At 40.4% G+C, this 26,013-nt stretch overlaps 1 protein-coding gene across 1 annotated transcript in view; it reads left to right on the forward strand.

Moving 5' to 3' along the window:
• Positions 1 to 6,837, forward strand: part of LOC128361115 (mucin-2-like) — a 36,043-nt gene extending 29,206 nt beyond the window's left edge. The window contains exons 35-48 of the mRNA XM_053321633.1: positions 545 to 717; positions 811 to 880; positions 2,213 to 2,328; positions 2,439 to 2,470; positions 2,556 to 2,724; positions 3,160 to 3,255; positions 3,679 to 3,719; positions 3,943 to 4,001; positions 4,890 to 5,088; positions 5,173 to 5,271; positions 5,657 to 5,785; positions 5,894 to 5,941; positions 6,136 to 6,248; positions 6,636 to 6,837. Of these exons, the coding sequence (XP_053177608.1) occupies positions 545 to 717; positions 811 to 880; positions 2,213 to 2,328; positions 2,439 to 2,470; positions 2,556 to 2,724; positions 3,160 to 3,255; positions 3,679 to 3,719; positions 3,943 to 4,001; positions 4,890 to 5,088; positions 5,173 to 5,271; positions 5,657 to 5,785; positions 5,894 to 5,941; positions 6,136 to 6,248; positions 6,636 to 6,837 (1,546 nt within the window). The remainder of the gene's footprint in view (positions 1 to 544; positions 718 to 810; positions 881 to 2,212; positions 2,329 to 2,438; positions 2,471 to 2,555; positions 2,725 to 3,159; positions 3,256 to 3,678; positions 3,720 to 3,942; positions 4,002 to 4,889; positions 5,089 to 5,172; positions 5,272 to 5,656; positions 5,786 to 5,893; positions 5,942 to 6,135; positions 6,249 to 6,635) is intronic.
• The last annotated feature ends 19,176 nt before the right edge of the window (positions 6,838 to 26,013 follow it).

Consider the following 26,013-nt stretch of genomic DNA (forward strand, 5'->3'; position numbering starts at 1 on the left):
TTAAAGGCATTCTCAAATGTTCTGCCACATTTTACAGTGTAAATGGGCAGTTTTAGATCTGAATGTTGAATAGTGACTCTTTGGCCCTCCATAACCCTAATGAAGAGCAGCATGTCAACTCATAATATGTGTCTCCCACAGGGTCTTTTCTGTGTTACATCTGAAACAATGTGTGCACCTGTTGTGATATGGTTTATATACTGCTGTTATCTCATGCTTTAGAGAGACACCCCAGTTTGAATCAACAATAATTACATACTGCCTACAGACACTGTTAAAGAAAAGAACTGATGAATATGGGTGTATTGATAATCTCTGTGATATTTACACTCTGTGACCAGCAGAAAAACAACCTGTACATTGTTATGCAGTCTAATACAACACTACTACTAAGCATGACCTAGAAACATACCATACAACTGAATCACACAACTAAAATTCAAAACAACTGAAGTATCTTAGAATTTCTCTCACAACTCATTGGATGCAAAGTCTTCTGCTCACTTCTTCTGATACACTGTTATGGCCTGTATTTCCCCTCCAGCGTATTTGCTCCGTGCCACTCAGTCATAGCCCCAGGACAATTTGTGCAATCCTGTGTGAATGACATTTGCAATGGTGGCAATGATAGCTGTTCCAGCCTAGAGGCCTATGCTTCTGAGTGCTCTAATGCAGGAGTCTGTATTGACTGGAGGAATGACACCAATGGGCAGTGCGGTGAGATATATAGTATTGCAGTCTGTATTATAGGCCTACAATAATACAATTGCTTAGATTTCTGAATCATATAAACAAATCTCCATTTTACAGAACACAAGTGTCCAAGTGGAAAAGTGTACATGGCCTGTGGTCCTGCTGTAGAGCGTACGTGCAATGAAAGGTAAAGTATATGTCAGTTCAATGTGTTTTTGTTGGTTTGTTTCTGATCATTTACACACCACTTACTTGATTCATATGTTTATATTTTTGATGTCAAGCACTGAATTTAAAGATGTTTCATAACATCAGCATCAATATTATCCACATGAACATGATCACCCAAAATTCTGATCACTGTTTTCTTTGATGAGTGAGTTTTCAATTAGAAAGTCAGATCTTGTCTGTGCAGTTGATTAAATAGCTGCAGTCATTTCATAGCAGAAAGAATGATGTTGTATTTAATCTACAGTGTGGTTAAAGATGCTCCTCTTTCACCTAACTGTAAATAAAAATGGGGTGTCATTTTACACATTGATGATGATAGCGATAGTTTCATTTATTATTTATGTATTGATACACAGGACTGGTTAGGATCTAATGGTTGATAATGTTCTGTGTCCTTCCAAACATCAAACTGGAAAGCTATCAACTGATTAAACATTTAACAATACATTTTTTTGGCTGTCCTTGAGTCTTCAGGATGAGTCTTAAGTCTCAAGACCTGACCTGTAATCAAATATAAAGTCAGAGCTGCTGTTGGACAGTTCAGGAAAAAGCTTGAGGTTTAGGATACTGCTGGGGCATAATGGTCAGGAGAAATAAATAAAACATAAATATATATAAAAATGGCACTGATATGTGCAGGCAGAAACATACTTCATAGTTTCAGGTCTGCCTCTTCAGACCACCTTTATGGTCAAGGATCACTCACATCTCTCCAAAATCCTACTTGCTTCATGCACTACTAGCCCAATGTGGCTACATTCTTTAATGACAATATTTAAATATTCAGGCGAGACACTAGGATTTAATGGTAATTGACCTTTGTGTGCTTTTCTAATTACTAACATGTTCAAATCCAATTTTATATTTGTTTATTGAAAAATATGAGGACTGTTTATCTTTGTATTGGATAAATAATGGATGATATGTTGCATGTAGACATAGTTATGATCATTGTTTTTTATAGAAACAATTGAGTCTTGTTAGATATTGAGAGGAGCAAGAATGCAATAAATGCACAGATGCAAGAAAGAAACACTAGTGGTCACCAAAATCTAAAAAATGTGCTTGTTTCAGAAAAGTAGAGCCTAGAGTCATGGTTGCAATTTACAGGCACTTTTATAAATTGTACTGTGTATTGTTAACTCTCGTAAATATATATTATGATAAGTGATTAAACATTTTCAATTCTTAGTCTCCACTCTGAGTTCCTTGTTATTTGACCATACCTCAAAACATCTCCAAGTCTTCACATCTCTATAATAACAAGTAATTCCATATCTGACGACAGATACAACAAGAAGTTCAAGATAGATGCCTCCACTAACTACACTGAGGAGGGTTGCTTTTGTCCTGAAGGCACCACCTTATTCAACACAGTCTATGAAACATGTGTTAAATCCTGTGGTAAGTAGGGATCCAATAGTAAACTTGATTTGACTTGGACATAGAATATTTACATACAATATTTGTCACACCTACAAATCTAGAAATGCTTGTTTCTTTTTGAATTTCAGATTGTGTTGGACCTAATGGACAACCCAAACAGGTGAGAACTCTGCTTAACACATATATTCATCTACATTAGCAAAGCATGAGCTGTATGCCTGAACTGGTTCCTTTTTCTTAAACAGCCTGGTGAAACATGGACAAGTGACTGCAGCAACTGTGTGTGTGACAAGGATTCAATGAGTGTCCAGTGCCAGCCTATTGAGTGCCCATCAGTACAGAGTCCCAACTGCAGCGAGCCTGGCCAGCAGCTGGTCAACAAAACAGACGACTGCTGCACAACGCAGTCATGTGGTCAGTTGCAGGTTCACAGAATCAAATGTGATTCTGTCACTTTGTGATAGGAGTACACATTTGGAGACAACATTTCAGATTGAAGAATATATTGACTTTATAGGTCAAGAAAAATCAATTTGCAGAGGCATGCTTTAGATATGCCATCCCATCATGATGAACATCCTCTGCTTTTTTCCTCAGTTACCTTGCTAATATAGAGCAAACTTTTTAATCAATATTCAATGGACACATGTAACTGTCCTGCCTCACAACAATCATTTTATCCTAAATTCAAGCAGATGTAAATTTAATGTAATACTTTGTCAAGGCTTTGAAGATTAGGAAGTATAGTTCTTTAACTTATTGTTACTTCTATACTAGCAAGTAATTCAAGGCAAACTGAGGCAAATCTCAACATTCACGATAATAATTCCATTCTTTTTTACCCAACAGAATGCAACACCAACCTGTGTCCCACTCCTCCCACTTGCAAACTGGGATTCTATCTCACTGTCACTAACGACACCTGCTGCCAATCCTACAAGTGTGGTATGTGTCAGCATATGATATCTATCAAGAAATTAAATACAAAAAGTCATTTTTCATGAGGAATAATGAAAAGAATGAAATTGAATTCACCACAGGACCCACCTATCTGATTTAATCAGTTGTAAAGACAAGTAGCCTTAGAAAAAAAAGGAAAGCATTTACATCAGCATGTGTCAGTAGCAGCTGATTTTTTATGCATTTTCTATTTGAAAGTAAAGATGAAATATTTAATGTCAGGCTTGAGTCCAGCAATTTAGTTTGAATATTTGTTCACAGCTTATAGTCAGACAGTTAGATGTGCAATAACTAATCCTCACATGAAGGGCTTTAAAAACCTGTTTTAGGTAAAACACTGCTTTACTCTTCACACATCTACATTACTACTCTGCTAACCTAATTCATGTATCGTTTATGTCCCTACAGAACCTAAAGGTGTATGTGTCCATGACATGACTGAGTACAAAGTAAGCACCCCCCCCCCCACACACACACACGCACACGCACACATACACACTGAAGAATTGTTCATGTCGACTGAGTATAAACAGACTCTTGTTTGTGAGAAGTGAGAGTGAGCATAAAACAGACCAGAGCTTAAAGGTAACAAAGAACAAAATGATATGAAGTAAATATGTGAAAGTTTCCTTAAAATCCTGGATTGATGTTTGATCAATGTGTATTCTGTAGCCTGGTGAAAAAATACCCACCACACCACAAACAACATCAGAACCACCAACAGAAGCACCATCAGTAACAAGGCAACTATTTGGAACAACAGCCTCACCATCTGGATCAGGACAAACATCTAGGACAACAGCGTCACCATCAGGATCGGGACAATCATCTGGAACAACAGCATCACCATCAGGATCAGGACAATCATCTGGAACAACAGCCTCACCGTCAGGATCAGGACAATCATCTGGAACAACAGCATCACCATCAGGATCGGGACAAACATCTAGTACAACAGCATCACCATCAGGATCAGGACAATCATCTGGAACAACAGCATCACCATCAGGATCGGGACAAACATCTAGTACAACAGCATCACCATCAGGATCAGGACAATCATCTGGAACAACAGCATCACCATCAGGATCAGGACAATCATCTGAAACAACAGCATCACCATCAGGATCGGGACAAACATCTAGTACAACAGCATCACCATCAGGATCGAGACAATCATCTGGAACAACAGCATCACCATCAGGATCGGGACAATCATCTGGAACAACAGCATCACCATCAGGATCGGGACAAACATCTAAAACAACAGCATCACCATCAGGATCGGGACAATCATCTGGAACAACAGCATCACCATCAGGATCGGAACAAACATCTGGAACAACAGCATCACCATCAGGATCAAGGCAATCATCTGGAACAACAGCATCACCATCAGGATCCGGACAAACATCTGGAACAACAGCATCACCATCAGGATCGGGACAAACATCTAGTACAACAGCATCACCATCAGGATCAGGACAAACATCCAGTACAACAGCATCACCATCAGGATCGAGACAATCATCTGGAACAACAGCATCACCATCAGGATCAGGACAAACATCTGGAACAACAGCATCACCATCAGGATCAGGACAAACATCTAGAACAACAGCATCACCATCAGGATCGAGACAAACATCTGGAACAACAGCATCACCATCAGGATCAGGACAAACATCTGGAACAACAATGCAACCTTTCAAGCCTGGCCCCTGTCAGGAGTGTTATTGTGGCCCCAAAATGGATCCCATCACCAAGCTAAACATCATTAACTGCAAACCTGTTGTCTGCAAAACAGACTGCTCTGAAGTAAGCTTACATCAAACAAACATTTAACACACACATATTTCAAAGTTGAAGGAGCTGGCTCCATCACTGTCTCTCTGTCCCCAGGGTTATGAATATCAGACTGTACCTGGCAAGTGCTGTGGGAAGTGTGTTCAGAAGAGCTGTATTTTCACCACACCTGACAACACAACGCAAATCATTGAGGTCAGTGAGTGAGCTGTGTGAGTGTTTCCTCAGTTTTGATAGCCAACAATATAAGAAAGGGGATGCTGGCTATAGCAAGAGAATGCTTTTTACCACTTAAACAATAAAAAAACATTTCTTAGAAAGTAAAACAAACACAAATACCTTTAATTCACAGCTAAAGATAAGACTTCCTTCCAGTGTTGTAAAACATTTGATAAAATGAAACAAAATATAAAACAAAAAATATAATCTTTATCACATGTGATGTTGTTCTTCTTAAACACCTTGGTGGAATACAAGAAATGTAGTGGCATTTGGGCCAAGCTGTGCATGTATTTGAGCCAAAAAAAGTTCAATAATTTTCTCCCTGTTGATTTAGATTTTGTTTTTCTTGTTGATACAGGTGAATGACACGTTTGTACCCCCCAATAACAAGTGTGTGAAATATACATGTGAGAAGATCAATGGACAACTTGTTACCAAGGAGACTGAGACCACCTGTCCTCACTTTAATCCCTTGGACTGTGAACCGGTGAGTTGACCTCATTTTGTCAAAACCCAGAAACTCATACCCCTCTCCCTGTCCCTAACACATGCCGTTCATGTCTAAAACACAATATTGTATGTCTTCCTCCTCCAGGGCACCGAGACAACTGACGCCAATGGATGCTGCAAAACCTGTAAGTTAGTGGAGTCACCATACACACACACACACACACACACACACACACACACACACACACACACACACACACAATTGAGAAAATAACATTTTGAACAGGACACATTTTAAGAATGGAAGTATGATTTTGGGTGATGAACCTGTGTATCATACAGCATTAAATAGAGCGTTAACCCTTGCCGTTTGTTCCAGGCAAACAGCGCAGTGTCTGTGAGGTCCAGAGTAATGAGACAGTCATCGAGGTGAATGGCTGTAAGAGCGTGCAGCCAGTCAACATGACATCCTGTGCTGGACACTGTGGAAGCTCATCTATGTGAGTTTATTTAGCATCAACTTCATCAGCATTCCACTGTAATTTGAGTTCACAGGTTGTGGAAAATCTTACTCCATCATCAAACTTGTTTTGTCTGTTTAATTATTTAATGAACCCCTCTTATGGATTGTTTGACAGCTTCTTCTGGAAAACAGCTGCAGGGCAATACTAAATACAATAAATTACAACTGCAGACTTGATAACTGTTACTATATGTCATGATGTCTGCAGTTATATATGCTCATAAGTCTTAGATTTGTTGTTATTGATAAGCCATCAGCAATTATTCAAATTCTTTTTTTAATCCATTGTTTATGCTCTGTAAATATATATGGCCTTTCCCCCTAGAGGCTACATTGTCATAAGAGCTGTTGTCTGTGTGTGCAGATATTCTGCAGCGGCTAATAAGATGATGCACCAGTGTGAGTGTTGCCAAGAGGCCACCACCAGTCAGAAGCAAGTGGAGCTGACCTGTGCCGACAACTCCAAAGTCCAGCACACCTACACTGTCGTGGAAACGTGCAGCTGCAGAAAAACAGAGTGTGTGGAGGGGACCACAGCCAAACTACAGCGCCGGCGGAGACGCTGATCACTTACTTAATGCTTTACAGTAAATTATCACCAGACTGAAGTCTTACAGACACTATGCAAAACTTCACCCTATCTTTACTTTTTCATGTAAAGTTTTATTTATAGCTCGTTTTCTATTTTTCCTGTCACAACATACTACTGTGATGTAAACTTTTTAGTTTAGAATTTCTTTGATGATAATTATTAAAATTATACTTCTGCAATATAAACATTTGCATCGACATTCTTATTAATCCCAGCTAGAATGATGAACATTAACACAGACCACCAGAAAGAGCAACATTAGCACAGGAACAGAGCAGAAAACCAAAAAAACTTAAGACTCAGTTTGTTTCACAAATATATTGATGACAATGTGACATTTTGGAGGGCACAGATTGAGCTCTAGCTAACATTGGAAATGGCAGAAGCAGTCACAATGAAGTCACAAAACCAAAACAAAAAGGAAAATAAGTTTAAGACCTAGACAAAGACACATTACACTGAATAAAATGATTCAAACAGCAATAGTTTTGGAATCACAAGTGATCAGCCACAATTATTATACATCTTTTAAGCTATAAACAGCAGTGTGAATACTTGCTGTTGAAAGGGTGACGCTAAATTGGATTGCAGGTTTTAATTTTGATTAAGAAAGCAGCCAAAGGAGTATGAATCATTTGGAAAAGTGGGAAATGGTTGGGTCATTAGGACATCTAAACCAGCTGTATTGATTTTTTTTTAAAGTATGAATGGGAGTTAAAAGTTGAATGAAACATGTATGAAAGGTATTAAGGTTTAAATTGAGTATGAATGAGTGGAGTGGAAATTTATTTTGAAAAACTTTGTCCCTCGTTTCCTATTAATATACAGTGACCATTGCCGACTTTTATTTTGGAAAAAAAAGTCTCATTCTGAGCTTCCTGTTATGATAAAGTTAATCTATGGGGCTTTAAAAAAACCCAACTTGTTCTGAGTTCCCTGTTCAGATACAGTGACTTTTTCAAAAAGCTTGGCTCATAATGACTTTCCTGTTATGATAAAATTACCATCATGGGCTTTATTTTGAATATTGGAAATGACAGTGTGTGTGTGAATAACACAGACATGTGAGTCAGTTTCTGAGTCACAGGTTGCTACAGTGACAGTGCACGACAAGATAAGCAACCACATTCATATTCAGTGTCCCTAAGCCAAAATTAGTCACTGAACAACCTCTTATAACTCAAAAACTAAAAGTCACATTGAAAAAGTCAGTGTGAGCAACTAGACTTCACTGGAGATAAAATATGTATCACCATCATCTCTGTTTTTGACAAGGACAGTCAGATCTCAGATAACATTGGGGTCAGTAGGACTGTTAGTAATTTCTGTGTTATTGGGCAATTTATTGTAAAAGCGTGACTCTTATTTTAATGGAAGTAACATTGGATGAAAGGCCAAAATGGTCTACACTTTGATATATGAATTATGCCCATGGAGTGGAAGCTGTTGAAGTAATGTGATGTGTTGAATATTTTTGATAACAATTGTAGGCCTGTTTGTGACATCGAGCACAGTCCAGCATAAACATTAGGAGTCAGCCTCTGACGACGATCAACATGCACAGCACATTTCATGGAAGCCTGGGGTCGTATTCACAAAGGATCTAATTTGGCTTATCATCAACGAACTTAATCACTATGTCCACTGTGATTGGTTGACAGGTCTGTGTCAGTGAATGTGAAATGAAACAATGAATATAAAGAAACACAAAGATAGAATTCATTAATATATTGTACAAGCTGTGCCAGATTGCATACATGAAACAAAGTAAAACACTGATGTGTCATGTAGATTGTATCTGGCATCAAACACCATCTGGATGTTGATATAGCACTATTATACTGGGCAATCCAGTGATGGACATGAAATCAGCTTTATTTATTTATTACATTTAGTGATTATTTAGAGTACAATTAAACAAATCAGGCTTTGAAGAACTGTTTTCTTTTCTATTAGTCAAGTTAGTCAGCCCTACAAACTTCATTTTTCAAAAGTATCATTAGTGAAGAGTTGTGGAAATTGTAATTTTTTAAATGACCTGATATGATCTTTATTAATTCAGCTGCAATCTTAATGTGGTTTTAAAAGTTTGGTCACTGTCATCATAGGTCCCACGGCTGAAGGGGTAAGAAGTATTACTGAAAACAGCTGTGGAGATTTAGCTCCTTACAAATGGAGCTAAGTTGTTTTTCTAGTTTACCTATGTACTGTATGTTTGACATGCCTGTTCTACAACAGGCATGTCAAACATACGGCCCGGATCCGGTCTGCTGGACGATTTTATACGGCCCGGCATACGAGTCTCTAGCTCATTTCTTTCAAAAGTTATGTTTTTTTTAAGAAATACCCCAAAATCCCAAATGCTCCCTCCAGCCGCTAGAGGGCAGCTAATCTGTAAAAAGTCCTCAGCAGATGGCGCTGAAATACAACGTGTTCAGCTAAAAAAAATACCGGCAATCTTGATTCACCACCAGTCATCTCACCACTACTAAAAAAGTTGTTATTGTGACATCCCAATTTCTAAAATGTCTCTGTCTGAGAATTATTTATTCACAGAGGTGAATACAAAACCAGTGTGCATGGTATGTAATCAGCAAGTTGCAGTGTTCAAAGAATATAATATTCGGCACCACTATACGACTCATCATAAACAAAAATATGACCATTTGAAAGGACAGCTAAGAAAAGACGAGATAAACAAATTGTTAGCTGGTCTGAAGAAACAGAAGTCTACTTTTACTCGCAGCCGCGATATTGCTGATGGAGCTGTGAGAGCCAGCTACCTTATTGCCAACGAGTTGGTGCAGGCATCTAAGCCATATTCTGATGGAGAGTTTGTAAAAATATGCATGCTGAAGCCTGCAGAAGTTGTGCGCCCAGAAAAGCGATCTGCATTTGCCAACATTAGTCTCTCGAGGAACACTGTCACATATAGGGTGACAGAACTCTCAGAGGACTTGAGCAGCCAAATGAAAGACAAAATCAAGTCATTTATCGCATTTTCGGTTGCAATTGAGCATTGATGTCACAGATATTGCTCAACTTGCCATATTTATTAGGGGTGTTGATGAGGCTTTGACCGTCACCGAGGAGTTGCTTGAATTGGTGCCTATGAATGACACCACAACCGCGGATGACATCTTCAGCTCTCTCACTGGAACGCTGGACAAGGTGGGAGTGGACTGGTCCCATGCCGTCAGCCTGGCTACCAACGGCGGGAGTAAGGCAGGCGTTGCCACAAAGTTCTGTGATAAAGTACAGACCGCAAATGGCAGACAAGCTTTTTGGGTATTTCATTGTATTTTGCACCAGGAAGCGTTATGTTGCAAAACACTGAAAATGGATCACGTTATGAGTGTCGTTGTGAAAACTGTCAACTTCATCAGAGCGCGCAGTCTAAATCATCGACAGTTTGACACCTTTCTCCGTGATAATGAGATTCAAGCTGGCATACCATACCACACTGATGTCCGGTGGTGAAGCAGAGGTGCTGTGCTCAAGCGCTTCTTTGAGCTACGTGAGGAAGTCGCAGAGTTCATGGAGAAAAAGGGCCGCCCAGTGGGGGAACTTAAATGCAAGGAATGGGTGTCGCAATAAAGTTGTGACTCAGTATGAGGACAGCATACACGCGTTCAAGATCAAATTGTCACTGTGGGAGGCGCAGCTATCTAACGGTGACACTGGGCATTTTCCATGTCTAACAGCTGTGCGCCCGAAGGCATGGCGATATGGATAAATAACATATTTGCTGCAAGAGTTTGAGCGGAGGTTTCAGGTTTTCACTGAACTGAACACTTTGCATTTTTTCGAAAATGCCAGCTGACATTCAACTCGAGCTAATTGACTTGCAGTGTGATACCGCTATGAAGGATAAATTTGCATTTGTGGGATTGGACACGTTTTGTAAATATCTCGTGCCAGGGTACCCCAAATTAACAGCCATAGCTGCAAAGGTTTGGTCCATGTTTGGGACTACCTATCTTTGTGAACAGGTGTTCTCCGTAATGAACAATAATAAAACAAAGCAGCACTCAAGGTTAACAAACGAACACTTGAATGACATTGAGAAATGTGCTGCTACTCAGGATTTGACACCTAATATCAATGCACTCATGCAGGCAAAAAGATGTCAAGTTTCAGGAGCCAGCAGCAGCAAATAGACTGCAGGAGTGCAGTGAGAGAGAGAGAAAAAAGTGTGATGCTCTTTCAAAAATGTTTTTTGCACTCAGGAATACAGATCATTAAAAATAAGATTAATCTGCTTTCATATTAAAAGACAATGAATATCAGTACATCATTCTCAGGTTCAGTAGGCCCCCAGTCTACAAAGTGTTTGATCTGATGTAGCCTAATGTTATTGCCCATGCACTGCTATAACTTTAGTTTTCTTATTTTATTTTTCATCAGTGTGCATTTCTTCATAGCTCCCACTTGAGTTTGTTTAGTGTTGGTTCAGGTGGACAGATATAAAACTGTATTCACTGTATAAAAATAAACCAGTTGTTAATGAAAGTGAAATGATTTTATTTCAATTCCATTGTTTGTGAATAAATGTGTTGTGCTTAGAATAGATGCCTTGTAATCCGTGATTATAATATAATATGTTGTAGGCTACAAATGTAGGCCGAATGACAAAGCATAGTACTGAAAAACAAAGCTAAAGATTTGGAGTTGACATAGGTTAGCCATCCATCCATCTTCAACTGCTTATCCGTAGTCAGGACGCGGGGGCAAGAGCTCCACCAGAGGTTATTTTGCCATTATTTTACTGGTCCGGCCCACATGAGATCAGATGGTCTGGATCTGGCCCCAGAACCAAACTGAGTTTGACATGCCTGGTGTAGAACATTTAGATGAAGTGTTTTGGTCTCATAAGCTCAGCAGACAACATACTGCTGAGCTTCATAACATCCTGATTTTATCTTACTTACTTAAAAATGTTACTTTTTTTTATTACTTCATAATATCAACTCTTCTCAGTCTTCTCCGATTGAAAATTGGTTACATCAAAACTTTGTAAAGTAAGTTTGTCACTTCTTCTAAAACTCTCCTGGCTGTGTGGCCATTTACATACAATCCCTCAGGTCGTCTCCATTCCCTGCCTCTATCACCATATATAATTCTATATAATCTAATACTTCATGATGACCTGACTGATTTTGAATGCACTAAACATTTTCTAGTGACATAAGAAACAGAAGCAGATCACTGGAGGTTACTACAAACAGGCTCTCCACACACTATCAACAACATCAACATATTGAGAGGATGGAGAGTGTGTGTGCTGAACCTGTTGTCTGGTCTGCTGTGTAAATCGATCATAACTATACCTCAAACAGTGCAAATCAAACACAAATAAAGGGAAGAATACAGACTAGGTTAAAAGATTATGACACTGAAACAATCAAGATAAGCAAAATTATTTGGGCTAGTAAGACTTACAATCCCCATCAAGGCACACTACAACCAAATAGTCTCTACTGTGACTTAAAGACTACATCTGCCAGTGATATCACCTTAAAGCTTCGACTTCATAAAACAAAGGTCAACACACGTGTTGCAATGCTTGGAGGATCCAGTGTCAGTGGTGACAGACAGCTGTGTGTTAGCAGTGGCAGCCAAGGCTTCACATAACCAGGGTTCCCACTCCTAACCTGAAATTATTTTCCAGGACTTTTCCAGGACATTTTCAGCCTCTACAGAGACAAGTTATCATGTCATACACTAATACATTCCCCTGTGTTTTTGTACAGTTGTAACTTGCATTTACCTCGATTGTTTCTGTTTATTAGTCAGACATTTGATGTGCAGTCTATGGCTATAACCCTATTTATCTATGAAAAATAGATATGACAAATGTATCATAAAATAATGCAAACATATTACAGCGTAATCATCCCCAGCCACCCTATATCCATACCTGTGTAAATAATTTTGTCCTATTTTTATTTCTATTTAATGTGTGCCTTAATATGCAATACTTTGTATTTATTAACATGTAGCTACCTCTATTCTATTCTATTTATTATTCTATTGTATGTAAGCCGCGGGTCCAACAAATATTTTGTTATCCAGCATAATGACTAATAAAGACTCTCTTGACTCTTGAATAAAGTCAAATTGACTGATTGATAGCTGTAATGCCAATTTAGCCATGTTAAATCACATTAACAACAGTGGAAATAAAAAATGCCAGCGGTTCAAATGAACATGTAATAGTGTACTTTAAGTTTTCACTGCCTACTTTTCTCATTTTAAGGGTGCCCCTATTCCCTGTGGTCTCTGTGCACATCTCACACTGTTGGCAACTACTTTCATTGGAAATTAACAATCTCAAATTTACATGAAAACTCGTTAATCTCTCTAATTTCTTCTCCCCATCTATCTGTGCACATACACATTATTTTAATACAACAGAACAGAATTACTAAAGTTGTTTTCATTCACTTAATGGAGTTTTATACCAAAGTTCAGGAACGGAGACCACGCCCCATACCTTCCCAATTTCCGCACAAGCAGTACTTAAGTCACACCCTATCCGCTCTATCCACCTTTGTCTCATTTCGAATATCCCTCCCCCTCCTTCTAATGTTCTCTCTCTTTTGTTCTATTCCAGGAACTGGGGTCTGCAACTCGGACCAGACATCGAGACAGCTCCCCCAGCCAGAGTCTCATCCCGCCCCGGTTCTCTACACACACCCAACTAGAAGACGAGTACTGCATCCTGCGCCTCCTCATCGACCTGGCACCCGACTTCAACTTTCATCCACACCACACACCATACCTCTATTTTTCCTCCCCCTATCTTACATCCCATCCCTTCCCCCATCCCCACGACCCTCACTTCTCCCTCCCAACCCTACGACCCCTCGACCCTAACCCCTACATCCCCACGACCCTAACCCCTACATCCAATCGACCCTCACCCCTCATCCAACCTCTTCAACCTTTCGACCGCTCATCCCTTCGACCCTCATCCCCTCATCCCTACCCTTCGACCCTCACCCCTCATCCCTACCCCTCATCCCTTCTTCCCTATCCCTCAACCCTTTTTCCTTCCACATAATAAATACTTAAACTCATATCTTAGTTGGCGTGGTCTTTGTCAGTGAATTTTCTTTTTCTATTGTCAGACAATAAAACAAGTGTGAAATGCTGAGTGAAACGTGGCCCATTAACCGTTAATTACCTCGAAGCTCCCGCTCTGCTGAAATCAGAAATATGTTGCATCTCACTGCGCACAGCCAACAGTGAACGACACGCTCACTTCTGCTCGTCTGCCTGTCACTCAACGGAGGACAGAGAGGAGCCTGTGGCCACAGTAGACAAAAACCTCACACTCATGGACCAATACTAGTGACACTTTTCAACTTACAGTCTGGTAGTGTCACGTGGTGCACCGGCTAGAAGCAGAGAAGCACTGTGCCGTATGTTGCCCAGAAGATAAGGTGACAACAGACATGCATGTGCATAACTTTTTGTGTTAGATTGGAACTGATTAAGGTTAAAAAGATTGGCATCTGTAGGAGAGAGAAAGAGGCTTGTTAATGTGTGTTTGTCTCTTTCTTTGTGTGTGTTTTAAAGTGCTTCAGCAAGCACAATCTATTTATTTATATAGTTCAAAAACATGCTCTTTACAGTTTTACTTAAAGTTCTTTTTTTTGTTTTTTATTTATTATTATTAATATTGCTGTTTAAATGCACTTTGTAGTATCTGTTCTGGTCTATGTTCAATATCAAGGCCAATCTTTTTAACCTTAATCAGTTCCAATCTAACACAATCAGTTTACATACCCTTTAGTGGTTGTTCATGTTCAGATAATCTGTGTTTTTGTCATGCGTGTTGTTTGTTTGTCTTTGTCAGCTTCATGTATTTGTGATGTTTGTATGTATTTGTCTGCTTCATGTTTAACAAAAGTTTGCTAAAGAAAACACAAAAAAACACAACAGAGAGGAACGGCTTGAGCCTTTTATTTGTTGATTGGTCACCTGAGTCTTTGGATAATCTTGTTCATTATTGCACTTTTACCTGTACAAGTCAATTGTTAATTTGTATCTTAAGTACAAGTGTGTGTTTTTTAATTGTTGAGTGTTTTTGATTATTATTAATGTTATGTAAATGTGCCTGTCCTTTTGATGTGTGTATGTCTGTCAGCTCCATGTTTAACTAAATGTTTGCAGATGGTAGTAAATGTTTCTCTCGTGTTCTCGCTCGTAGATCTGTACCTTGTCGTGGTGAGCGAGCTTTAAACTAAACAGATCTTGTTTACTTGTGTTTTATATGCATTGCCTTTTAAATGAAACACATTCTGGGTGAAAAATAAAAGTTGTAAAAGTATTTTGGAGTCTCTCTGTGTGCTTGGGTTTCACAAGGGGTGGGATAGTGGAAAGAAAAAAACACACCAAAGCAATTTGAAGTCCTTGTGTCTTCTCCCCCGCTACCAGAGTTGTGAATACACCCCCACTGTGCTGGCTGCAGCCCCTGTGTGGTCAAAACAATGAGTTCTGTGAATGGCTCTGATGTCTTTCCAGACAAAGTGAGAGTGCACTGAATACATTCTTACACCCTTTTTCTTAATTCAGCCCAAAAATGTAACAATTAAACACTTTTCCACTCGATTATATGAATCTCATCAGCTACATCAACTCAAACTATGAAAATAATAAACAAAACATTCAGCAGACCAATGGATTTTGATAAACTAGGCCTTGTACATGACATTTCTGGAAATAAAACCTCCTACCAGTGGCCAGCAGATGGAGCTGTCCGTTTTGATCCTTTTTGATCGATCCCAGGGTTCAGCAATAGGGACTTAGGGGGGTCATGAGCCGTTCCCAGGCGGTCTCCCATCCAAGTACTAACCAGGCCTGACCCTGCTTAGCTTCCGAGATCAGACGAGATCGGGCGTGTTTTTTTTTTCTCTTTTTATCATCGAAAACATAAGTTTGAACAAGACATATTATTTACAAAGAGAACAACAGAAAGAAAATACTAAACAAAACTAAAATAAACACAACTCATTCCTCACATAAAGCCTGCAGCCAAAACAGTCAGGCCAAAACAAACAAACAAACAAAAAAATTAAATAAATAAATAAAAATGCAAATAAAAGAAAAGGGAAAGAAAAAAAAAACAACAACAAAAACTTAAGATATCAATGTAGAGACAAGACTGCTAGCCACAGTCTATCTGTACCTCTCCATCTTCCCCAATCCTGATAAGGGTACTACCCATAATGAACCCTCTCTCAAATTCCTCACTATCTAATGATCTGTACATCATGTTGACATCCTTCTTCAATCCGCTCTTAAATATACTCCAGACGTCAGCCTTCCTCTTCTCATAATGGGCCAGATTCCTCCTCAGTTTGACCGCAAACCTTGCATGGCTCAATGTGTAGTTTAAGAGACTCACCCCTTTCATTCTTCCTTCCACTCCAAACAACCACAATTCCTTCCACTCCATTCTCTCCACATATCTTTCATTCCAACATCTGTTAATTAACTCCTTCAATCTCTCAAAATACCCCTGCAACTCCCCACATTCAACAAACTCATGCATACACGTTTCTACTTCTACTCCACATACATCACATTCTTTCTTCACATTCACATCAAACTTACTTATAATTAAATTATTAAAAACCCTATTGTGTCTTAAAAGAAAATCAAAATTCTCACATTCACTACTATTCCATTTCACTCTCAGATTCATCCATATTCTTTTCACATCCATGTCATTCATTACTCTCATCCATACTTTCTCTGCAGCCAGTCTCCTCACATCCCCCCCCTCTTAAACATTTGTACAACACTCTGGTTTTCACACTCATCAGATTCACTCTCTTCTCACTTTCTCCTACATACATCTCAATCTCTCCTTCCTCATCCACCACATTCTCTCTCTCAATCATTTCTATCCACTCTTTGGGCATCCCCCCCTTTATCTTATCCATTACCCCCTCTGCTGTACCCATCCACATTTCATCCCCCCTGCCCCTCACCTCATCAACTATCACCTGTGCCCTCATAAACCCTGGTACATATTCATATACTAAATCCCTCACCTTCCTAAACCCAGCCCTCCACATCAACCTGTTCCCATGTGATTTCTGGATTTAAAAACACCGGCTGCTCCCAGTTCCATAAACCCTGCACTGTCTCCACACCCTCCACATTTATCAATCGCTTCTTTTAAAAACACCTTCCATGTATGATCCCTGTTGTTTCTTAAATATCTCACCATCATTTTCACCCTAAGTGCTTTCTTCTTCTTTTCTAAATTAATCAGTTTTAAACCTCCATCCTCATACTCATTCTCCGTCACCTCCCTGGCTATTCTAACTCCCTTCCCATCCCACAGAAACTCACTCACTACTCTCTCCACCTCCTTCATCACTCTCTCAGGTACATTTAACACATTCATTACATGCACTACCTTACTCATCACCAACACATTCACAACTACCACCTTCCCTTTCAACCCCAACCCTCTGTGCTTCCAAAACCCTAATGTCTTCCTAATACTGTTCACTATCCCTTCATATTGCATATCTCTCCCTTCCTTGTCCTTTATCCCTAAATTAACACCTAACACTCTGAAATAATCCTGCTTCTCTTTTAACCCTATCTCCACCCTTCCTATCCTATCCTGTGTGCCCTATCATACATCCTCCTGATCCATCCACCTAACCTATGCCCAAAACCCATTTTCTCCAACACCCTGTACAAGTAAGTGTGATCTACCCTATCAAATGCCTTATTTAAATCTAAACTCATTACAATCCCTCCCTTTCCTTTCTTCATATAATCTATTGTGTCTCTGATGCTACTTACTGTGTCTGCTATATCCCTACCTGGTATACTATAAGCCTGCGTGCTCCCTACCACCGTCCCAATAACTCTTTTAATCCTGTTGGCTAACACCCGTGCTAATATCTTGTAATCTGTGTTCAACATTGTAAATGGTCTGTAGTTTTCTAATCTATCCCTATTCCCTTTCTTATATATGATGCTAACTAGCCCTGTCAACATATCTGATGTCATCCTATCCTTCTTTTCTATCCATCTAAACAATCTATCTAACACTGGCACTAATTCCTCCCTAAATTCTATATAAAACTCCCCAATAATACCATCTATCCCTGGACTCTTATTCCTACCTAACCCTGCTATAGCTGCTTCTATTTCTCCTGTCCCTATGTTACCCTCACACATCTCCCTATCATCATCACTCACCTTCACTTCCACTTTCTCTAACACCTGCCTCATACTCTCTTCATCCACTTCTCCTACCCTGAATAATTCCCTGTAAAATTTTTCTACCCTTTCTGCTATCCCTACAAAATCCATAATTTTCTCTCCCTCCTTTCCTTCTACCTGTTCTAAATAATTCCTCTTCTGCTTTGTTTTCTCTAGCCCTATAAAAACCCTGTACATTTCTCTCCCTCAATCACATATCTCGCCCTACTCCTGACTATTGCTCACTTACACTTCCTCTGTTCTATCTCCTTCAGCCATCTTTAATTCTTATATAATTCTTCAAATCACACTCCTTCCCCATCATCCACACACTTTCTAACATTCTCAATCACTCGCCTCTTTACTAAGATTGCCACCCCCCTTGATTTATCTCCCCCATTCAATCAATCAATCAATCAATCTTTATTTGTATAGCGCCAAATCACAACAAAGTTATCTCAAGGCACTTTACACATAGAGCAGGTTCTAAACCAAACTCTTCAGGTTTTAACTTTAAAGAGACCCAACATTCCCACATGAGCAACAGTGGCGAGAAAAAAACTCCCTTTTAACAGGAAGAAACCTCAGGCAGAACCAGACTCAGAAGTGGGCGGACATCTGCCTCGACCGGTTGGGGTTGAGAGGAGAGAAAGGAAGGATAGAGGAGAGAAGCACAGTGAAAATCAACAATGAAGATGGAAGGTCCGGGACTGGAATCCGTCATCCGGACGTCTACAGGCCCAGATTACCTGTGAGACAAGAAAGCACAGACAACTCCGGGGAAGAAGTTTAGGTTATTGAATGCATTAATAGAACATGAATGTTAATGGATATAGACGGATGAACAGAGAGAGAGAGAGGGAGAAGGAGAGAGGAGCTCAGTGCATCATGGGGGTCCCCCGGCAATCTAAGCCTATAGCAGCATAAGTCAAGAGCTCAAAGAGCCCTAACTATAAGCTTTATCAAAAAGGAAAGTTTTAAGCCTACTCTTAAATGTAGGGAGGGTGTCTGCCCCCCTGACCAAATCTGGAAGATGGTTTCACAGGAGAGGAGCCTGATAGCTGAAGGCTCTGCCTCCTGTTCTGCTTTTAGAGATACTAGGAACCAGAAGTAGACCTGCATGCTGGGAGCGCAGTGTTCCAGTAGGTACATAAGGTACTATCAGTTCTTTAAGATATGATGGAGCCTGACCATTAAGAGCTTTGAAGGTGAGGAGGAGGATTTTGAATTCTATTCTGAATTTTACGGGAAGCCAATGCAGTGAAGCCAAGATGGGAGTAATATGATCTCTCTTTCTAGTTTTTGTCAGAACACGAGCAGCTGCATTCTGGACCAGCTGGAGAGTCTTTAGAGACTTGTTAGGACAGCCTGATAATAATGAATTACAGTAGTCCAGCCTAGAAGTAACAAATGCATGGACTAGTTTTTCAGCATCATTTTGAGACAGGATGTGTCTAATTCTTGCAATATTACGCAGATGAAAGAAGGCAGTCCTTGAAATTTGTTTTATGTGGGAATTAAAGGACAGATCCTGATCAAAGATAACTCCTAGGTTCCTTACAGTGGTGCTGGAGGCCAGAGTAATGCCATCCAGAGTACTTATGTCATTTGATAATGAATTTCTAAGGTGTTTAGGGCCAAGCACAATCACTTCAGTTTTTTCTGAGTTTAATAACAGGAAGTTGCAGGTCATCCAGGCATGTTTGTAGTTTAGATAATTGGTTAGTTTCATTTGGCTTTATTGATAGATATAATTGAGTATCATCTGCATAACAATGAAAATGTATTGAGTGATTCCGGATAATGTTTCCTAAAGGAAGCATATATAAGGAGAAAAGTATTGGTCCAAGCACTGAACCCTGAGGAACACCATGTCTAACTTTTGTTTGCATGGAGGATTTATCATTAACATTTACAAACTGAAATCTATCAGATAAATATGATTTAAACCATTTCAATGCTGTTTCTTTAATGCCAATTGAATGTTCAAGTCTCTGCAATAGGATTTGATGATCGATAGTGTCAAAGGCAGCACTAAGGTCTAACAGGATGAGGACAGAGAGAAGTCCATTATCTGATGAGGTTAAAAGGTCATTTGTAACTTTTACTAGTGCGGTCTCTGTGCTATGATGAGCTCTAAATCCAGACTGAAAATCTTCAAATAAACTGTTACTATGTAGAAAGTTACACAGCTGATTAGCAACTGCTTTCTCAAGGATCTTAGAGAGAAAGGGAAGGTTTGATATTGGCCTATAGTTGGCTAGAACCTCTGAATCAAGAGTAGGTTTTTTAAGAAGTGGTTTAATTACAGCTACCTTAAAGGACTGTGGTACATAACCTGTCACCAAAGACAGATTAATCATATCTAATAAGGAAGTGCTCACTGAGGGGAATACTTCTTTGAGCAGCCTAGTTGGAATCGGGTCTAAGAGACAAATTGATGGTTTGGATGAAGTAATCATTGAAGTTAATTCTATAAGGTCGACTGGAGAGAAACAGTCTAAAGCATCAGGTTTAACAGTGATTTCTAGGTATTCTGTGTTAGAAGATGAATCAGAGTTTATTGATGGCAGGAGGTGATTGATTTTGTCTCTAATGGTTAAAATTTTATCATTAAAGAAACTCATGAAGTCATTACTACTGAGAGTTAAAGGAATACAAGGATCAGTAGTATTGTGGCTCTTTGTCAGTTTAGCCAAAGTACTGAAAAGAAACCTTGGACTGTTTTTATTCTCCTCTATAAGTGATGAGTAGTAGGCGACTCTGGCGTTACGGAGGGCCTTCTTATATGCTTTAAGACTGTTTTGCCAGGCTAAGTGAGATTCTTCTAATTTAGTAGAACGCCATAATCTTTCTAATTTTCGTGAAGTTTGCTTTAATTGTCTGGTTTGGGAATTGTACCATGGAGCTGTTCTCTGTTGTTTAATTACCTTCTTTTTTAGAGGGGCGATGGAGTTCAGAGTTGTACTCAGTGAGTCTGTAGCACTATCAACAACACAGTCAATCTGGGGGGGACTAAAGTCAGAATAGCTCATCTCTGTTGTATTGAGACATGGTATTGAGTTCAGTACTGATGGAATTATTTCTTTAAATTTAGTGACAACACCATCAGACAGACATCTAGTAAGAACATGTTTGTCTAACGGCGTATAGTCCAGTAATAGGAATTCAAACGTTATTAAATAATGGTCTGATAAAGAAGGATTATGAGGGAAAACTATTAAATGTTCAACTTCAATACCATATGTCAAAACAAGTTCGAGGGTGTGGTTATAACAGTGAGTGGGTTCATTCACATTTTGAGAGAAGCCAATTGAATCCAATAAAGCAATAAATGCAGTGTTAAGGCTGTCATTATCAACATCCACATGAATGTTAAAGTCACCTACTATAAGTACTTTATCAGTACTAAGGACTAAATTTGATAAAAACTCTGAGAAGTCAGGTAAAATTGGGCATACGGGCCAGGAGGACAGTATATTACAACAAATAAAACTGGCTGTAAAGTTTTCCAGGCTGGATGAGAAAGACTGAGAACAAGACTTTCGCATGATTTGTAACTAATTTTAGGTCTGGGGTTGATTATTAAGTCTGAGTTAAAAATGGCTGCAACTCCACCTCCTCGGCCGGTATCTCGAAGAATGTGAGTATTAATATGACTAGGGGGTGTGGATTCATTTAGGCTGGTGTATTCTTCCTGGCGCAGCCAAGTTTCAATGAGACAGAATAAGTCAATATAATGATCTGATATTATGTCATTAATTAATACACCTTTAGAGAAGAGAGATCTAGTGTTTAAGAGGCCGCATTTATCTCTCTTATTTTGATCCGTTACTGAAGTGGTATTAATCTTAATCAGATTTTTGTGAATAGCTCCTCTATTTGAAGCTGAATTTTTATTTTCACATACATTTCACCCATCCATTCTCTCTCAGTCTCTCTCACACACACATCATCCCAGTGAGTCTCTTGTAAACATATAATGTCAGCATCACACACCAGCTAGGTTTGCTGTCTCCTGTCTCGGTCTCTGAGCTCATTGCCATTGAAAGAGGAAAAGCTGAGCGCCATTAGCAGTATTGAAAACAATGTCAACATGAGTACTTATCATTTAGCTGTTTTCTTTTTCACTTTTTCCAATCTTTTACGATGCCTCTTATTTTTGGGTCTTTTCCTAACCTCTCCCACCTTCTCCATGTTGTCGTCCTCACTCACAGTCACATCAGATACCTCCCACTTCATCCCACTCTGCCCCACCCCAGTACACCTATTTATTCCCAGTCCCCCCTTCCCCCCATCCTTACGCCACTTGTTTCCCCGTCCATTCCTCCACCCGTCCCTCTGACTTCTGCATCTCTCTCTCCCTCCCCTCCGTTGACAGTCTCCGTTTCCTTCTCTCCTTCCATCTGTGTCTCCATTACTGTCTCTCCCTCTTCCTCCTGCATCCTCTCCTCTCCCGCTCCTTCCAGTCCTGAAGACGAATCCTCTTCTCCATCTCTACTCCAGCTTTGGTCCTCTCTGTCGATCGCCTCCTTACTCCAACCTCCTTCTCCCGTCTGCTCCTGCTGCTGCTGCTCCTGTTGCTTCTCCGTGCATTCTCTTGCATAATGTCCTTGCTTGCCACATTTAAAGCAAGTAAAATCTGGACAGTCTCTCACTATGTGTCCCGGCTGGATACAGAGCTGGCAGACTTTTACCTCCCTGTCATGGATCACCCTAAAGTGCTCCGACCCTCCCGCTGTCTCAAATTTCGTCAAGTACAGGAGCGACTTAACAGTGTCTGTGAACTTAACTTTCAGAAATCTTGTTCCTGGCCACATCCGTCTCCTGATCCTTGATACCGGATTCACTCCCCAGTCCCGTAATTTGCTCATAATTTTCGTCATCAATGTATGTTGGCAAGTTTATGAATGACACCACCATCTCGTCATTATTTATTTCTCTTGCCGTTACTGTATTATTTTGGATTCTCAATCCATCCATCATTTTTGCCTTCCCTTCTTCATTTTTCATAGTTAGCTCGTAGCTCTTTGGATTCTTGAATCTACAGCCAATCACCTCTCCACACAAGAAGCTCCATCATCGTCGTCCTATCATTTCCTTCAATCTCCACCACTACAGTTAATCTCTTTTCAAAGATTTTTTTCTCATTTTGTCCATTGTCTGTAATCCGTTTGTCGTATCTCATCGCCGGTCCGTTGTCGTTTGCCATGCGGTCAGTCCATGATAGTGTGGAACTGTTTAGATAGACGGCAAAGATGAATCAAATCAGAAGTTCTGTCTTAATACATGTTTTAATACGAGCTCGGTTCAAGTCTACATGCCTGAGACACTGACAAAGATTCACTCCAGAACACAGGAGTCTTATACAGTCACAGAGTGGGTCAAATATCTTCAGTACACAGTTTGAGCAGAATGTGATATCCTTTGTGAGGCACCTCAAGTTATTCTGGACTATATCAATCATTCTTTGACATGTTTCTTCAGACTTTATGTTGCCCTGCTGAGTAGGGTATGTTAAGAGAAAATACATACTAACAATTCCCCCTTTTCGTATTTGATTTCTTTTTCTTTTCTTTTTTTCTCTTTTGCCTTTTTTTTTTCTTTTCTTTATTTATTTTATTATTTTTTTGTATTTTATTATGCTTACACTGCAAATAATTGAATATACTTAATATTACCACTTCAAACTTTGTATCATAGACATATTCAATAAATATAAGGCTTGATGCTATATCTAATCACTGCTGGGTTTCGAGGACGAGGGACCTATTGTTTACCCGACCCCCCCGTTCACCCAGTCTTTGCACCACCGCCTTTGAGAAGGTTGGGATCCATCCCGATCGTGTTCCACAATATGCCGCTCCTTAGGGTGGTTTGTCCATCAATGGTCATTGTCGTTGGAGTCCTCAGAAGAATCGGATGAGATAAAAGTAGATTCACTACTGTCGGCTGGTGGAGCGTAGATGGTCATGTTCCTAACCGGATTCTGTATCACAGTCATATTTGTAACAGAATGAAGAGATTTCAAAATTAGTGCTCGAAAAATAGGAAAGCAACAACCCATCAATACGGTTATAGTGAGAATAATCCCAACGATAGGTGCAAATATGCTCAAAATCCATGCAGTGGTAGGGTGTCCTCCAAAGAATCTGAAAACGTTATCCCACGGTTGTTGATTCAAATAGCCTCCTGTGGCTTTCTTCATCTTTATTGGTACGTACAATTCCTTCTTGGATCTCTCTAAGGTTTCTAATAGCAATAGTTCTATTTCATTGAACTTCCTGACCGCCAGAGACGGTATGAAATACCTGGATAAGCATCACGGAGATTGAGACATAATACCAACAAAGTCATGTGACCTGGGTGACGTAGCAACCTGATAAAGGGGGCAGGCACCCAGAAATCGTCTCCTTTTCATCTTCTCGCCTTAGCGCACACACAGGTTGTTGTTGTTTAATTAGCTAGCCGCATACGCTAGTAGCCTCGTAACCACAACCGGTTGGAGCTACGGATTCGTCCTCCAGAGGCTGCGCATCCGGCGCTCATCCCCGCCGTGCATATGAGACCACTGCTCAGACTGCGACAGGTAAGTAGCTTGTTTTTAATCGCTGGCGGGCGTGCTTCATCCCCGCTAAGTGCCTCCGCTCAGCTGGGTTGATTGCCTCGTTTGTTAGCCAGAGCTTCCTGCGCTCTGTTGTTACATCGTTAGCCTGTTTGTAGCCGAGTGTTTTTTGCTCTGTTGCACCATTGTTGGCTTGTTTGTAGCAGAGTGTTTCTCGCTCTATTGCTACAACTTCGGCTTCACGCACCACAGGTGCTGGGTTGACGACTCGTAGCCGAGTGTTACTCGCTCTGCTGCAGCATCTACTCGCTGGTGCTATTTTTCAAAGCTGTGACACGGTGCTGGGCTGGTTGTAGCTGGGTGTTCCCGCCCTGCAGCTACACCGCTCACCTTTCGGCGTCACTTGCTGATTTATTGCTGGACTGTATTTGAGAGTCAACTGCCATACTACAGCCTTTGTAGCTATGTTGTGTGTTTGCATCTCTGCATGGCTCCTCTGAGCCCAGAGGATGGCCATGACAAATGCCCTTCGTGTCTCAGCATTGAACACCTTAAGCAAGCACTGACTGAAGGCACTTGCATTAATTGCACCTGCATGCCATTAGCAATAATGGCTAAACTTGATAAAAGCTTTGCTGGGACTGGTTTACCCCCTTCCGGGAGACCTGCATACAGCTCTCCGCACAGCCCCAAGCGCCGCGGACACACACAGGACGATGCCCCCATCACTAAGAAGAAACGGAAAGTGGACACTTTGGCCTCTGAGTTTGCCCAGATTAAGGCCCTCCTTCTTAGTCTCCAGCCTAGTGGTCCCTCAGATACTTGCACCGCTGCCTCAGAACCATCACTTGAAAAGCAATCACGGAGCTACGCTGAGAGTGATAGCCTAGCTTCTTTGCCCCAGGTGGCTAGCCAGCAAGATGAGGACACGCCTTCTATTGCGGCCTCTGGCAATCTTTTTGCTGACGATGAAGCAGGGGGACAGGAAGAACTGGAGGGGGGATCCCCCCTTCCCTCGGTGACAGACTCTCATGAGTCGGGTGCAGACTCGTTGAGGGATGCTGGGGCCAGTCTTTCTACAGTTAAACAGGCCATCCAACTGGCCATCTCTCGGCTTGGGTTGGATGCTGCCCCTGTGGAGGCTGCTCCCTCTACTGCTTTCTTCAAACATGCCCCTCAACCATCTTCCTTCAAGGTTCCACCCTCTGAGCCACACATCACTGAACTTCAGAGATGTTGGCCGGACCCCAAGGCTTTCCTTCAACTGCCGAGTGACTGCAGAGCTCTGGCTGCCATGAGGGACACCGACCAATATGGTCTGGATCAGATGCCTACCACTGATGC

Source organism: Scomber japonicus, chromosome 1 (genome assembly GCF_027409825.1).
Source record: "Scomber japonicus isolate fScoJap1 chromosome 1, fScoJap1.pri, whole genome shotgun sequence".
NCBI classification, from domain to species: domain Eukaryota; kingdom Metazoa; phylum Chordata; class Actinopteri; order Scombriformes; family Scombridae; genus Scomber; species Scomber japonicus.